At 36.0% G+C, this 18,048-nt stretch overlaps 1 protein-coding gene across 1 annotated transcript; it reads right to left on the reverse strand.

Annotated features, from left to right (window-relative positions):
• Positions 1–3,299: 3,299 nt before the first annotated feature.
• Positions 3,300–16,941, reverse strand: LOC139153600 (vomeronasal type-2 receptor 26-like). The gene is made up of 6 exons (XM_070727741.1): positions 16,892–16,941; positions 13,669–13,960; positions 12,182–13,036; positions 5,873–6,097; positions 5,225–5,351; positions 3,300–4,210 (listed from the first exon to the last, which is right to left on the reverse strand). The coding sequence occupies exons 1-6, from the start codon at positions 16,939–16,941 to the stop codon at positions 3,300–3,302; spliced, it is 2,460 nt and encodes an 819-aa protein (XP_070583842.1).
• Positions 16,942–18,048: the final 1,107 nt, after the last annotated feature.

An 18,048-nucleotide genomic window follows, 5' to 3' on the forward strand; every position in this document is an offset into this window, starting at 1 on the left:
TGACAAGTAACAGGGAGAAAGCAGAGCTACTTAATTTTTTGCATTTGTCTTTCACAAAGGGAAAAAAACAGTCCAACCTATCAAAAACAACATCCCAAAAATGTATCAGGAACACAAGTTAAAATAGGGAAGAAAATGGTAAGGGAAAACCTGTCTACCTAGACGAGTGGAAATCACCACGATCAGATGAATTATACCCAAATGTTCTGAAGGAACTGGCAGATGAGATCTCAGAACCATTGAACTATATCTTTCAAAGATCCTGGAAGACCAGGAAACTGCCAGAGGACTGGAAAAGAGCTGATATAGTTCCCATCTTCAAAAAGTGAGGGGAAATAGATCCAGGAAACTACAGACTATCATCCTGACCTCAATACCAGGAAATAATTTTATTTATTTATTTATTTATTTATTTATTTATTTATTTATTTATTTATTTATTTATTTATTTATTTATTTATTTATTTATTTATTTATTTATTTATTTATTTATTTATTTATTTGTCAAACAAGTATAGTATTATAGTACATATTAACATAACATAAGTAGAACATAGTAATAGAAAGGATAATAAGACAGTAGGACAAGGACATTAGGCACATAAGTGCACTTATGCACACCCCTTACAGACCTCTTAGAAAAGGGGAGATGTCAATTGTAGATAATGTAAGGTTGAAGGTTTTGGGGTTGGGGGAAGTCAAGAAACACCTAGAAGCAAATAAAGTAATAATCAAACTCCAACATGGGTTTGTCAAAAATAGAACATGCCAGACTAATCTTATTGCATTCTTTGACAAAGTAAAAAAAATTAGTAGACAAGAGGAACGCTGTCAATTTAATTTACTTGGACTTCAATAAGGCATTTGATAAAATATACCATAACCTACTACTAGACAAAGTTGAAAAATGTGGGTTAGACAGCAAGACCACCAGATGGATTCATAACTGGCTAACCAACCACATTCAACGTGTAGCTCAATGGAACTGCATCTACATGGAGGGAAGTATGCATTGGAGTTTTCCAAGGCTCTATTTTAGGCCCAGTGCTCTTCAATATCTTCATTGATGATTTGAATGAGGGAATAGATGGGGAACTCATCAAATTTGCAGATGACACCAAACTGGCAGAATAGCCAACTCTGCAGAAGATAGGCTCAAGATATAGAAGGATCTTAACAGACTTGAACATTGGGCGGTATCAAACAAAATGAAATTCAATGGTGAATGAATGGCTCGAAGCATTGTAAGAGACTCCACACACCTACTTTATTATTTGTTTCTGTTGCTCCCCTCTAGGAGGAGGTTTCAAGTATTTCTAGCAGGTAGGACTTCCACATTCTGTAACACCTTAGTTCCTCATGCTATCCATCAGGTAAACTTGCAAGATTCATTTTTCTTGAAATGTACATGTACACATCTGAACTGTGTTGTTTCTCTGTGGCATATAATATAGGTGGGTATAGGCATAGTTATGTATTTATTTATTTTGTTATGGTTATGTAGTATATATTGGAAGTGGCGATCAGAGGTGGTATTTACTTACCATACTTTGCTTGTGCACAAACACACTACACTCACACATGTCACATACATACATACACACGGCCTTCTGTGCATGCACTTTGTTTCAGAAAGTGACTAAATGGGATGGCATAGCATCAGGGCAGGGAGGGTGAAGCAGGACAGGGTGGAGGTGGCCCATTTGTAGGTCACCAGTGAACTGAAATTCGTTGTTTTTTATATGTTGTAAGCTGCTCTGAGTCCTCAGAGAGGAGCAGCATATAAATCAAATCAAATCAATCAATACATAGATACGTAGATATATAGATATATACATACATACATAATACATACATGCATACATACAGGTGGCTAGATTCTGTGCAGCAGCACTGGGGATTCATCACAAACATATGTCCTTCTACTATAGCTATGTTATATAAAATGTGCCAAACTCTTTGCACTGTTTATTCCTTTCCCTTTTAGTATTAAACTAGCAATGAGCCACGCAGTTTACAGGTTTGTAATTTTACTATAGTTAGACCATGTATAATTGACCAACCGGATTTTATCATAGATTTTAGTTGTTATTTATTATTTTATTTTAAAAATGTTAATTGTATAATTTTGTTGTTGTTAGTTGTGAAGTCGTGTCCAACCCATTGTGACTCCATGGACAATGTTCCTCCAGGCCTTTCTGTCCTCTTCCATCCTCTGGAGTTCATTTAAGCTCACGACTACTGCTTCAGTGATCCAGCCACTTTATTCTCTGTTGTCCCTTTCTTCTTTTGCCCTCAATTTTTCATAGCATTAGGCTCTTCTCCAGTGACATTTACTGAGTGTTTTTATTTGTTCTGGTCTCTGGTCTATGACTGTAATAAACTGATTGATTGATTAGATCGAAAAATGTATGCAATGAAATTTTATTTTAATGTGTGCTGATTAAGGTACATTCAAAGTGACAATAATGCTATTATAAGTCTAACATTCTCACACACCTGCACATAAATACAAATGCTGTAATGTATACAAGTACATCTATTAATTACATATACTTGACCATGATAATGTTTTCTATTTATTTATTTGCTATATAGATACATGTTCACAAATATTAAAAATCCACGTGAAAGTTAATCTCCGTATTATTGAACGACAGTTGCGAGAGATTTAAAATCAATCTTAAAAATGAAAAATATTTCCTAAACATATTCCAAGAGAGTACATTATGACACCAGTTGGCACCACAATTTTAAGAAGGTGGAGAAAGCAGGACATGGCAGGAGAAAACTCTATGGCAAAGGGAAGTTTTTCCAGTCAGCTCCCAAATTAATAGGGCTTTCAGTTAAGACTTGTAGAGGAAAAATGATGCTATGCTAGGAGGAGACTATGATGGGAACTGGACTTCTGGTCAGTTTCAGAATTGAAAGGAGGAGGTTTCCAGTTAGGGCCTTTGTGGCACTTTAAGTGTTTAAGGTTGTTGACCCCTGGTTTAGTTCAAGTGTAAAAAAAATACAATTTAGTTAGTTCAAGTGTAAAGAAAATACAACCCAACAGTTCAATTCTCTGTGTGTCAACCCAGTCTATGGGTTCAGTAGGATTTACCAATGAATAATTGTATGAAGAATCTTGCATTAGAAAGTGGTAAAACTAGCAATTATACAATTAAAGAAAAGTATTTATTATGCTTATTTTTTCATATATTTGTTGGGTGATAACAACTAATAAACAATTAGCGGATATAGTTGTTGGGAAAGTGAGTTATTTGCCGTCATTTACATTATGTAATAGGATGCAATTACATGGGTTTATTCTTTGTCCTTATCAATCCCTCCTTATTATTCAGCTCAGGTCTCAGAACGATAATATAAACTTTTGGAGAAAAGATACATGCAAGCAACGCAGCCCCAGAGGCCAAAATGGAGAAGATCTCCACAGCTACCATGTATTTCCCTTTGGTGCTCAAATAAGTTGGGATAAAAGTCAACCATACACTGCAAAACATGAGCATGCTGAAAGTTATGAACTTGGCTTCGTTGAAAGTGTCTGGCAGATTTCTAGCCAGGAAAGCCACGATGAAGCTGATGATGGACAGAAGTCCCATGTAGCCCAAAACAAAATAAAACATGATGGTAGAGCCTTCATTGCATTCTGCTATTATCTCTCTCGGCAGGGATTTCATGTCCAACCTGGGGTACGGAGGAGCAATGGCAAGCCATACTGTACAAATGCCAGCTTGAATGACAGAGCAGGAAAGGACAATGGTGTTGGCCAGCCTTTTCCCCATCCACCTCCTCACATTGGATCCTGGTTTGGTGGCCATGAAAGCAAGAACCACAGTAATAGTTTTGGCCAATACACAAGATACTGCCACAGTAAAGATGATACCAAAAGCAACATGGCGAATGAGGCAAGTGACTTTGTGGGGGTGGCCAAGGAATAAGAATGAACAGAGGAAGCACAGGAGGAGAGATGAAAGAAGGGTGTAAGTGAGTTCTCGGTTATTGGCTTTGACTATGGCAGTATCACTGTGCTTAATAAAGGCAAGAAACACCATGACTGTGACCAGTGAAAAGCAAAGGACAATTGAGACTAAACTTATACCTAATGGTTCTTCATAGGAAAGAAATGTTATGATCTTGGGGAAGCAGCTGTCATTGTTCTGGCTTCGATATTGATCATCTTGGCACTGCATACATTCTTCCATGTCTTAATTTAAAAGAAAATTTCAAGAAAGAAAAGTAAGAAAAGTAAACATATCTATTACACAGGGGTGAAATGCTATCAGTTAGGCCTGGTTTAGGTATACTAGTAGTGGTGGCTGCTCCTGGTTCAGACAACCACTAGCAGCAGTAACACAAGGCTCCACCAACTCACTTGGATGCTGCTATATTTTTGTCTTCTGTGCATGCACATAGGGTGAAAAAGTGCACACAATGATGATGCAAGTGTGCATATGCAAATCACATGCACACACGTAAATTACATGTTACTCCAGCTAAATTTAGGTTGCTTCCTTAATCTGAATTAAGGCAATCATCAGATGTGGGATAGCACCACTTTATATAACTCTGGTGAGAGGTGAAGAATTGAGGGTGCCATACAGTGATAGGCTGCTGCCTCCAGGTGTGTGTGTGTGTGTGTGTGTGGTGCAGTGGGGGTAGTAAGTATATGTACTATTTATTGAATACTTAATAGGTGGTTTTTATTGTCCTTCCTTCTCTAATACCTAAGTACAATCCTTAATTATTTTAAAAATAGGAAATAACTAAATAGTATGTTTTTACCCATAAATGCTTTAATCATTTTAATCATTATTTAGAACTGAAATTTTATAGCAATTCAAGAAAATTGAGCTATGTTAATGTTAATATGTTATCATACTGAACTTTGTAGGTTCATTACAAAACCTTAAAATGTTACAGTGCTTCTCTACATATAATGCTGTCTATCATTTATCCTTTTTGTGACTTAATCAACTGAAAAAGAATCCCAGCATCTATTTGAAAACCTATCTTGGTTGGTAAGCTACTCCCAACCAGTCACATGACTTTTAAGCCACTCCCTATCATGTGATTGTCAAGCCACTCTCACTTGGTCACATGGCTGGCAAGCCATTTCCACCTAGCCACATTACCATCAAGCCACACCCACACAATAAGCCACAACCACACTGTGATAGTAAAAATATTTGCAGCCCTTCACTGGTGCTATATCACCTACCGGTCTGGTTGGAAATCTTTCCTTCTGGACATGGTGAACACTCATAGCAACAAAATTTCTTCCCTTCCTTCTTTTGTTTCTGAAACCCTGGTGGGCATGAGTCACTGCACACCGATATAGGACATACCTGTTCATAAAAATCAAGAGTCCAAGATGTAAGGAAGCTAAGAACATTTATTTATTTTGGGTGGGATCCTGACAATTGGGAAGCAGATCAATAACCAGCTCCGTGAGCTCAACCCAAGGTACTGGTGATGGGTGTAATCCTGGCCCTGGGCTCAGGCTGCTGCTACTCCATCTTTGGGGACTACTTTATCCATCTTTGGGGACTACTTACTTGAGAAGGTTCAAACCTAAAGCAAAAGACCAGCTGCAATTTACTTGTCCCTCTCTTCGATTATCCCAGGTTAAATTGCCCTGTAGTGTGATATCCATACCAAGTTGTTCCATGTGAGTTTGCCTGCAATGAGTTGTTTTTCACTAGTTAACCAGGGTAGACAGGCAGGGCAGCTTGACTGTGACAAGTCAGCCATTGTGAATTCTTCTAGACTTTACTGCAACATCTTTTGGCATGGACAAATTTACAATAGTGAAAATGTGTAAGCACAGATACCTTACTTTACTGAAGGAAAATCTAAGAATACATACCTGGTTAAAGGTGCTGGGCCACTCAATAATTTCATCATCTATAAAGAGTTGTTCTTCAAAACCCACTGGTTCTAACCATCCCATTTTGACTTTACGGAACGAGTTGTTTGGGAATAAAATCATCTGCATTATATCAAATCCAGCAACAATTTCTCTTTTCTCATTGAAATTTAGGTTCTCTCCAGCAGAATTGTTAAATGACATCCCTTGAAGAAATGTGTGTAACTGGGAGGAAGGGAAAATAAAATTAAGAGTATAATGTCAACCTATGGCATATTGGAAGCAATTAAATTCAATATAAATTAATCTAGGAGATTATTTTCTGCATCAGTTAGGAAGATTTAAGTAAGGAAGGAATAAAAAAGATGACATAAATGAACAATCAATAAAGAAACTATTCAAGAGTTTAGAAGATACAAAAATAAATAAGGAAGATCAGGATATGCTAAATGACAAAATAGTATCAATAGAATTAATTAATGCAATTATGATACAAAAAAACAATAAAACCCCAGGCACAGATGGCATACCTGCTGAATTCTACAAAAAAAATCAAGAAATATTGGAGCCTATAATGTTACCTCTCTTTAATGACAATTTTGAAGGTTCAAAACTTCCTTCCTCTTGGAATGAGGCCTACATAACATTAATACCTAAAGACACCCAAAATAAAGCCTACATCCAAAATTATCATCCAATATCCCTTCTTAATTCAGACTACAAAATCTTTGCATCAATCATAGATGAAAGATTTTAAAAAATACTTACTGTTAGAATACATACAGACCAAAATGGCTTCCTTCCAGTAAGAAATATAGCAACAAATACAAGGATTATTTTGGACTCTCTAGAACAGTGGTTCTCAACCTGGGAGTCGGGACCCCTTTGGGGGTCAAATAATCATTTCACAGGGGTCGCCTAAGACCATGGGAAAAGACAAATTTCCCATGGTGTTAAGAACTAAAATTTCTATCCTGATGTCTTGGAACATATTTTTACAATCTGACCAATCAGGCATTTGCATTGGGAGTGTCCCTCTGACCTTTCTGCCAATCATCTTAAAGCTCTGTTGGGAAAATTGGTGCTAGACCTATGGTTGGGGGTCACCACAACATGAGGAATGGTATTAAGGAGTCACGGCACTAGAAAGATTGAGAACCACTGCTCTAGAATATTATAATAAAAACATAGACAAACCAGTAGCATTCCTACTCATAGACTTACAGAAAGCATTTGATAGTTTATACTGGCATTTCTTTACAACCCAAATGGCATCAATGCAGCTTGGTATTAAATTTGCAGAACTCATTAAAACTATTTATTTATTTATTTATTTATTTATTTATTTATTTATTTATTGGATTTGTATGCCGCCCCTCTCCATATTATTCAATACAAACAGCCAAGATACTGATAAACAACGATATGACAGAAACAATAAACATTAAAAAAGGAGTAAGGCAGGGCTGCCCCTTAGCCCCCCTGATTTTTATTTTCGCACTAGAAGTTCTACTAAATAAAATAAGGCACATCAAGGATATCCAAGGACTAAAAATTAAAAGTGAACACTATAAACTTCAAGCATTTGCTGATGACATGGTGTTCATTGTACAAGACCCCTTAGAATCTGCACCTATTCTGATTAATGAAATAAATAAATTTGGAGAGATTGCCGGACTAAAAATCAATAGGGAAAAAACTAAGATAATAACAAAAAATATGACACAGCAGCAGATATCGAAACTAGAGGAATCTATTAAAATCAAAACCGCCAAGAAAGTTAAATACCTAGGACTATGGATCACCGCTAACTGGAGCACTATTAAGAAAGACAACTATGACAAATTAATTAATGAAATGGACAAAGATTTTTCCAGACAGTCAAAGCTCTCACTTTCTATAATGGGAAAAATTGTTGTAATTAAAAGCAATATACTTCCCAGATTTCTATACCTTTTTCAAACTGCACCCATTAAATTAAACAGGACCTTTTCAATAACCAATAATAGATCCGGGGTGGTGCAGCAGGCAGGGTGCTGTACTGCAGACCACTGAAGCTGACTGTAGATCTGCAGGTCAGCGGTTCAAATCTCATCACCGGCTCAAGGTTGACTCAGCTTTCCATCCTTTCAAGGTGGGTAAAATGAGGATCCGGATTGTGGGGGCAATATGCTGACTCTGTTAAAAAGTGCTATTGCTAATATGTTGTAAGCCGCCCTGAGTCTAAGGAGAAGGGCAGCATAAAAATTGAATAAATAAATAAATAAATAGACCTTCACCAAAAAAATCGCAAATTTATATGGACAAAAAAAAGACCAGTATAAAACTCAAAAACCTACAAGACCATAGATCAAGAGGTGGATTCATGTTACCTAATATGGAATTATATTACCATGCCTCAATTGCAAATTTACTGAAAGAATGGATAACATTAAAAAATTCTAGAATATTAACACTTGAAGTCTACGACCTTCAATCAGGGTGGCACGGCTTTTTGATGGCAGACATAGGTAAAATACCAACATATTTTAGGTCACATTACATACGAAAAACTTAACACCTGGCACTTTATTAAAAAAAAACACTATCTCTGTATCCCGAAATGAATATCCCCAACAGAAACAATTATATACCCAAACGCATTAACCCTTGACAAAATCATAACATATGATCAACTGTTAAATGAAAATAATGATCTAATCCCTAAACAAAAACTCGTGAAAAAAGGTATTAAAGTGGATTGGCTACACTACCTACAAATTAAATCAAAATATAGTGAAGATAAGAACAAATTTGGCTTCCAAAAAAACAACCTCCTTGACAAGATCATTTTTGGCCCACAAAAAGACCAAATATCAAACATATATAATCTCCTCCTTCAACACAATATGATAGAAAAAATAGTTAAAGGACCCATGATAGCTTGGTCACAAAGCTTTGGATATACAATTAACTTAAATGAATGAGAAAACATTTGGACTGTCAACTACAAACTAACGATGGCAAAATGTTTTACAGATGTTACAAAATGTTTTACAGATGGCAACTGCCACTGGCTAGACTTTCAAAAATGTATCCAAAGTTATTACCTCTATGTTGGAAGTGCAGGGAAAAACCAGGCACATATTACCACATCTGGTGGGCATGTGCAACCACCCAAAAATATTGGCATAAAATTAAAACTATACTAGATCAGATCACCTCCCAGACCATCCAAGTAAAACCCGAACTATTTTTATTAGGAATCATAAGACAAAATATTAATAAAGAAAACAGATATATTATACTTCACATTATTACAGCTGTGAGGATTCTATATGCACAATACTGGAAACAGGAAAAAAACCCAAACGTTTTATCTCTTTTGATTAAAATAATGGAATGTGCAGAAATGTCCAAGTTAACAATGGAACTGCAAAATAGGAATGAGACAGATTCCTACAAGGCCTAGGACAAATGGTACCATTGGTTAAAAAAAAGAAATTACTTAAAAATTATTCATCAAGAAAAATATCCAACAAAAACAAATTGTAAAATCAGCAATCCATGACATGAATCATAACATCAAATTGATACGACAAACTGTAAACATCGATCGACACAAATTTTGAACTATAAATAAACTGAATGAACAAACCCTTAAATCACTGATACGTATTGGCACTAGCAAATACGTCAAACACATAGGGAAATCTACACCACCTATATGTTTAAACCACAGGTCGCAAAGCATTGAAGCCCCAGCTCTAACTCTGGCCCTCTACACTCTTCTTCTTACTACTCTTTTTTGCTTTAATTTTCTATTCTTCCTCCTCTCGTATCTCTTTCCCTTCTTCCTCAATCCCCCTCCCCTTCTTCTGCCCTACTTCCCCACCCATGCATACTAGATAAGTAAATTATAATTGCTAGAATGTTCATTATATATATTCCCTTTGCTTTTCTGTACCCTGTTTTTAATGTATATATTCAATAAACATATTATTTTTTTAAAAAAGTAAGGGAGGGAGGGAGGGTGGAAGGAAAGGAAAGAAAGGGAAGGAAGGAGGAAGTAAAGGAAGGGAGGGAGGAACAGAAGGAAAGGAGGGTGGGGGGACAGAGGTTTCATTGAAGTTAGGAGAATTCTCTCATTTATCTATCATCTCTATCCATCCATCCATCCATCCATCCATCCATCCATCCATCCATCCATCTATCTCATCTATCTATCTATCTATCTATCTATCTATCTATCTATCTATCTATCTAGTGAAAGGCTACCAAACCTTTTACTACCGCAATGTGGGCGTGGCTGATGCAGGATGCCCTGCATTTTCTTTAACATTTTTAGTGCAAATTGGGTGTGCTGGGGTGGAGCTCCATTTTTGCTACCCCAGTGTGTCTCCCCCCCCCCAAATCCAGGCAGCAGCCCACCCCCTATATCTATTTATCTATCATCTGCTGGCAGGGGACCAGATTACTTACCGGACTGTCTTCTGCCTCATACATCCAAGGGGACAGTCAGAACCCACAAGGTCGGCCTTCTCTAGGTCTCGTCAGCCAGGCTATGTAGTCTGGTGGGGCCTAGGTGAAGAACTTTCTCTATGGCTGCCCCAACCCTTTGGAACGAGCTACCCCCTGAGATTCGTACTGCCCCCACTCTCCCTGCCTTCCTCAAAGCTTTGAAGACCCACATCTGCCGGCAGGCTTGGGTCCGTTGAAACTTTGACATCTTGCCCTACCCAATGAATGAATGTCAGATGTGCGATGTATGAATCTGTTTATTTAATTTTAACTGTGGGTTTTTTAGAATACAGTTTTATATAGATTTCCAATATGTTGTAAGTCACCCTGAGTTTCAGAAGAAGAGCAGCATAGAAATTGAATAAATAAGCAAACAGACAATAAATCTATCATCTATCTAATTATCTATCATCTATCATCTGTCATCTGTCATCTGTCATCTCTCTCTCCCTCCTTTCCTCCCTCCCTCCCTCCCTAGTTACCTACCATGTCTCTTTCTCACCTTATCTTATCTTATCTTTCTCTCTCTTTCTATCCATCCATCCCTCTCAAAATCTGTGAATTGTAGAGTAACCAATTTGTTCTATATTCTCTTGTCCAATCTATTTCCAGTTTTCTATAATTAAATTGAAAAACATGGCCATTTTTAACTCTATTGCTCTGTTCAAAACCACTATACACTATACTGTTTACGAGTCTCTGTGACTTATTTTAAGTGCTTATATTTGGTCAATTTGAAAACTTCAACCTAGTTTCCAAGGGAAAAATGTTTCCAAATTGACCAAATATAAGCACTTTTTTTTCAATTTATAGATAGTTTAGCCTGCAAAATGCATTCAATTTTACTAAAGTTGGTGTGGGATTGGTAGTTTGAACATTTTGGAACATAAGAAAAATATAAATGATCTGAAAGAAATGATGCTTATTGGTTTTTTAAAATCAAAAATAAGCCCCACCCCGCGCCCCGGGATGCTTGAAACTATTTTCACTTTAAAAAAAATTAGGCTCCAAATTTAGGCTCTTTATTTTAAGTGCTTCTATTTGGTCAATTTGAAAACTTCAACCTAGTTTCCAAGGGAAAGAAGTTTCCAAATTGACCAAATATAAGCACTTAAAATCTTATTTAGTTGGTTTCTCTGTGCTGTGTTTCCATTCCTAATTCTATAAGACTTTAAAATATTATTTCAATATTTTCTTTTCTCTTCCATTCTATTTTAACCATTCATTAATATATTGTTCTTGGACAATGCTTATTTATCTGTGACAGTCAATAGTGATTACAGATTCTTCATTTAGCAACTGCATAAATATTTAGTTATAATAATGCTAAAAATTACTTTGCTATTAGTCCTCATAATTACAACCTTCACAAGTCTGTGTAGAGCAAAGAAAAGTTGAAGCAATATCATACTGATCGCTTTGCTTGACACTCAAGAGTTGATAGTCCCAATTGTGATTGTTATTTTTTTAAAAAAAAAAATTATATGAATTAATGATCAAAACATTTTTCTCTAACTAGGCAAGCATTTGGTTTCCCCTGAAAGCAATAATGGACATAAGTACCCAATAATGGAACTATTAATTTAATTAATTTAATTGTCAATATACAGTATATTTCATGATGATTGGATACCTTGATATGCTGTTTATTTTCTGGCAGCAGGACCATGGAAAACATGAGAAATTGGATAACCACATGTCTGAAATTCTATAGGGTTTCTGGCCTGAGCAGGGGATGGGACTAGAATACCCCCAAGGTCCCTTTCATCTGTGTTATTTTGTTATATCATTCTTTTATGAGAACACTACCTGCCAAGGTTGTATGTCTTCAAACCTGAGTCTTTGCTCTCCCATTCTTATTCTGTATTTGGTCTTTGATGAGTACATTGCATGGAGAACATGGGCTACTGCATAGACAGCATTGTATATACCATAGCTGTGGCCACTCATCCTGACTTCAAAAACAGACCGAGGAGGCTTATCCAGGTTCTCCTTTCCAGTGCATAGTTCATCTTGCTCCAATGTTTCTCCAGCATTTGGAAATGAACATTCAAAAGCCTGTTCCCAGAACAACTGGACAAAACCATCACCTTCAGGCTGGTATGGATTTTTCTTCTGAAGATACATTTGAAATTCCTGAGGATCCTTGGAATGAATTTCAAAGGATATGGCACCTTGGAACATTTGAAAATCCATCCGTCTTGTCACACCCGTTACTGCGAATACCATCTGGGCTGTCATGATCCACACCTTCCCTAAATATGCATTGTCAGAAACTAGGAGAGTACTATAGGTAATTAACCACATAAGATTCATGGTATCTCCATAGATGATAAATGCTCTGGCCCTTGGATCCATAACAGAGACGTGGAGATTTCCAAATGTACCCATATCGTCACTGGACAAGACACGGCCTTGGCGTGGAAACACCTGAGTGAAGGCTGAACAAATTCGATACTTGGGAAACAATGTTTCCATACTTTGCAAGAAATATTTCCCACTATCATCATCATCTCCTGTGAAAAGACCCACCCATGTCCAGCCAAAATGTAAAAGCAGATGGATAATTCCCATGTACAGGTTTTCATCATTTGGGACCATGCGATAAAAATTAGGATCCTTGGATTTTACAATGTCATCAGGAGCAAACGATCCATATGTGAGCTTAAAAACAAAGTGCAGAAAGGCATGGCGTCTTCAATCAATCAATCAATCAATCAATCAATCAATCAATCAATCAATCAATCCTGTAAAAAGGAAATTCCTACCTTTCATTTTATCTTTGCTAAAACTAAACCTTTCTCTTTTACTTACTTAACATCAAGTCCCTGGATATCAACACCACCTTCTAGGAAACCCTGGCACAAGATTGATCAACATGGTGCATGCTGATCCACCAAGGCTGCCAGACATCTGAGGACAGAAGAACAACCATAGCACAAGAGTAGTGAGCATTACACACAGCCAGAGCTGCAAATGCTGCAACAATGTGCCCACACATGTTTGGCCAACATGTGGCAGAACATTTTGTGCTTGTATAGACCTTACCAGCCACATTTGGACACATTATGGACAATTTGTTAGATGTCAAAGTCCCCTTCGAACATGATGGACGAACATAATCATTTAACAAAGATGGAGAAATATGACCAACTTGAATGAGAACCTCGCTGATCTAAAGTTTAATTGCTTTGATTTTCTAGCTTCTCCTTCCTATTTGAAAATCACTTGTGTGATGAACACAAGTTTAATATAAGTAGCCAAAGCTGTTCCCTGCAGCTATGTATAGTCATCACCTGTGGAATTTTGTAGAGTCCTAAAATATCTGCTATGTGAAAAGTGGTATCAGATCCAAGTCCTCCAACCAAAGAAATTAGGTTTTTAGGAGATCCGCATTCATAATTAGGAAGAAAAGTGTGCAATTTAAAGAGCAAGTTGAGAAGATTGTAATAGGTCATCCTCTGATCATAGTAGGTGTCATAGATGTGAAAGCCCAGTGTGATATTTGGCAAAAGTGTTGGAGACTTGTTGATTGTATTTACAGCAAATGCCAAAGCCAACACATTCTGGTAGAATATGGTCAGCATCCTGCAAATAGAGTTGAAGGGTTTTTATATATGAATTTGAACATTGTGATCAGCATAACTCTTGGAATAATGCAATGTGACCAGAATTAGGAAGATAAATCAAGGTTCAGAATAACAGAGTTGGAATGGACCTTGGAGGTCTTCTAGTCCAACCCTCTGCTGAGGTAGAAAACCCTATACTGTTTTAACCCTGCTAGTCTCCTCCCATTTACTATATACACTTGTTATCCTGAGGGTCCTTTTAGATCCGGAGTATAAAAAGGTTGGTGCTAGCTACTGGAATGGTTTTTTTGAATATTGTTTTTTACTAGTATACTAATTTGAACATTTCTGAACACAATGATATGAAAATTGAAATGAAAAAAATAATAATTATTTGTTTATTTTGCTCATAAAAGCCCACTCCCCATTTTTGTGAAATTTTGTTCATTTTCATCTAGATAATTGCACACAGCCTTTGGGGGGGGGGAGGCCCTTTTCTGAGCAAAATAAACAAATAAGCATCATTTTTTCATTTCAATTTTCCTTTAATTATGTTCAGAAATGTTCAGATTAGTTTCCCAATGCCAAAGATGGTCAAAAAAGTCAGATTTTGCAACCTAATCTAGATGAAAATGAACAAAATTTCACAAAAATTGGAAGGGGGGGGGCTTTAATGAGCAAAATAAAGAAATAAGCATTAATTTTTTCATTTCAATTTTCATATCATTCTGTTCAGAAATATCATTGTGTTCAAGCAACATGAGAAAATATTATTTTACTGAAAGAGTAGTAGATCCTTGGAACAAACTTCCAGCAGACGTGGTAGATAAATCCACAGTAACTGAATTTAAACATGCCTGGGATAAACACATATCCATCCTAAGATAAAATACAGAAAATAGTATAAGGGCAGACTAGATGGACCAGGAGGACTTTTTCTGCCATCAGACTTCTATGTTTCTATGTTTCAGAAACAAAATATTAATATTGATTAATGGCCTTATTTGCAAATTCAAGCAAGATACAAAAAAGATTTAGAAAGAATACCCAAACTCAACAATTAGACAAACTAATCATTGGCCCAGAGGAAAATAATAATATCTAATATTTACAAATATTTGATTGTATATGGCATGCATGAGGACGTAGTTAAAGGGCTGATGATCTCTTGGGCAAAAATCTTCGGCCATAACATACACTTGGTGGACTGGGAGTGGATTTGTGTCAGAAATATTAAATTAATAAAATCAACAGCATGTAAAGCAAACCAATATAAAATGTTTCTCAATAGCATTTGGCCTGGAAAAGATTGGCAAAAATACATCCAATTTGAATCAGGCATATTAGAAATGTAAAAAATAGCAGGACACCTTCTTTCATTCATGGTGTTGTGTCCTGAAGAAAAAAAAAGATGCTGGGGGAAACTCCACAAATGGTTGCAGGAAATGAGTGATATTGAAATTGAATTTAAACCAGAACTCTTCCTAATAAGTATTGTAAGAACAACAACAACAAAACATACCCCAAGATTAGCATATGCACAAGTTTGGAAACAAGAAAAGACTCCAAACGAAGAAATGGTGATTAAAAAAATATTAGACTGTGCCAAATTTAGCAAATTAACATACGAGATACAAAACCAACAAAATAAGGACTATTACAAAGTGTGGGGGAAAATATACAACTGGGAGGAAGTTAAGAAAAAGGTATAGCAAATAGAATTGTAAAAAATAAATCTTGTAAATATATAAATCGTAAATGTTCAATGTTGTATTGTATGATGTCTAAATGTTTCTATGTTAAACAAAATAAAAATAAATTTAAAAAAAACATACCCCCAAAATATTAAGTATTTAATACTACACATAGGGATAGTGGCTAGAATCATCTACGTGCAATGATGGAAAGATCCTCAGATTTCCTCAGAAAAGGAGGTCATTAAAAAATCTATGATTGTGCAGAAATGGACAAGCTAATGATGGAGCTGAATGACCACAAACACTCAGACTATTATAATACCTGAACTAAATGGTACAAATGGACACACACAAAAAAAATCAATATGAGATGGTGCGGGAAAGAGAAAAATCAATACAGAATAATTGTATATACAATATGTAAACTATAGAATGTATTATTATGAATGTAAACGTATGGATATCAATTCACTTTAAAATATTAAGATGTAAATTCAAGAAAATTAGTAAAAAATATGGTAAACAAGAAACTACAACTTATATCAAAGTAGTAGGTGACTGTAAGCAGTCTGGAAAATGACACTGAGATAAATAAGATTAGCTGAATATATCCTGTAACAAGGTGTGTGTGGGGAATAACTAGTTTTTACATTTGTATTTACTACACATTACTGACCCTGGATCACATCTTGGATATGAATTGTTTGAACTCCTACCCTCAAAATGATGCAGAGCACTGCACACCAAAACAACAAGACACAAGAACAGGTATTTTTCTCAAACACCATCACTTTGTTAAACAAATAATTCCCTCACCACTGTCAAACTATTCACTGAGGCTGCATTACTATTGCTATTAGTCTTCTCATCATTCATATCACCCATCTCCCCTCACTAATGACTCTATGACTGTAACTTGTTGCTTGTATCCTTATGATTTATATTAATACTGATTGTTTCCTTTATTTGTTCCCTATGGCAATCATTAATCGTTGTACCTCATGAATCTTGAAAAATGCATCTTTTCTTTTATGCATACTGAGAGCATAGGCACCAAAAACAAATTCATCGTGTATACAATCACACTTGGACAATAAAGAATTCTATTCTGTTCTGTTCTGTTCTATTTATAGGAGTTGAGTAGTACTTGTTTTGAGAAGAGGGGGTGTTTGAATTTCTTACACTGGAAGATCAAAGCCAATATCTTGTGAAGGGATATTTTTGAAGGAAACTTCATTAAATACATAAATGACCTGAGATGCCATTCCACCAATGAGAAATGTCCCTGGTTGATACCAGTCATGAGGAACAGTGAAGAATTGGGTTCGAGGGCACTTCATGGTCACACTTTTGCACTCTTCAAGTGATAGCAAAAGAATCAGTGCCAGGGGTCTCACCATCCTTGCAGATTTGTTTTCCTGCAGAAAAGAGTCTGCTGCATCTGATTCCAGTTTTTGTCACTTGTTTTAGAGACAAAGCCGCAAGGTGTCTCAATATTACATTGCACAACAAATACAAGAAAGAAAATAAAAAAGTCACAGAGCAGTTTAATGATATTTTTAAATAAGTTCAGATGGACAGAGTCTCCTTTCCATAAACCAGTTGAAGAATACTTATATATTATAAACTCTTTCTCAACACAGAATATATCACATATTGATTTCTCTTTTGTTATCTTGCGGATAATTATTGTAGGTCTGAATTTAAAACTAATTATAATTATGGAGTAATTATAACAGAAACAAGGAACTCTGCTGTGTCTTAACCAACAACACATTGGGGAAGTAGTTGTTCTTTTTTGTCTCTCTGTGTGTGTCCTTTTTGTTCTCCCTGATGGCACAGCCCATTCCAGGATGATCATATTGATTAAGTATGAACAGAAGATATATAGCCCATGGGTGCAGATAGACCAAGGCAAGAAACTTTGAACCCAAAGGGAAAATGGTAAATCAATATTCTGCTGATCCTTATGTTCCATGATGAGTTGAAACATGCTCATCTGGTGTTACATCTATTGAAAGAACTGAATTTCAAACTTTCCCCTATGGTTTTCTTAAAATAGAAGCAATACTAATATGTATTCCTGGTCATGTCTTCAAAATATAATAAAATAGTTCAGGACAGTAGTGATGTATCCCACAACCATTTTGCAAATTGATATCCAAAGTTATTGGGTTACAATCCCCATCCTCTTTAATCAGTTCAGGAATAGGATTGGATTGGATAGGATAGGATAGGATAGAATGGTATAGAATAGAATAGAACAGAACAGAACAGAATAGAATACAATACAATAGAATACAATAGAATAAACTTCTTTATTGGCCAAGTGTGACTGGACACACAAGAAATTTTTCTTTGGTGCATATGCTCTCAGTGTACATAGTGTAAATAGGAATGTAAATAGGAA

The sequence above is a fragment of the Erythrolamprus reginae genome, chromosome Z, assembly GCF_031021105.1.
Source record: "Erythrolamprus reginae isolate rEryReg1 chromosome Z, rEryReg1.hap1, whole genome shotgun sequence".
Classification (NCBI taxonomy): Eukaryota; Metazoa; Chordata; class Lepidosauria; order Squamata; family Dipsadidae; genus Erythrolamprus; species Erythrolamprus reginae.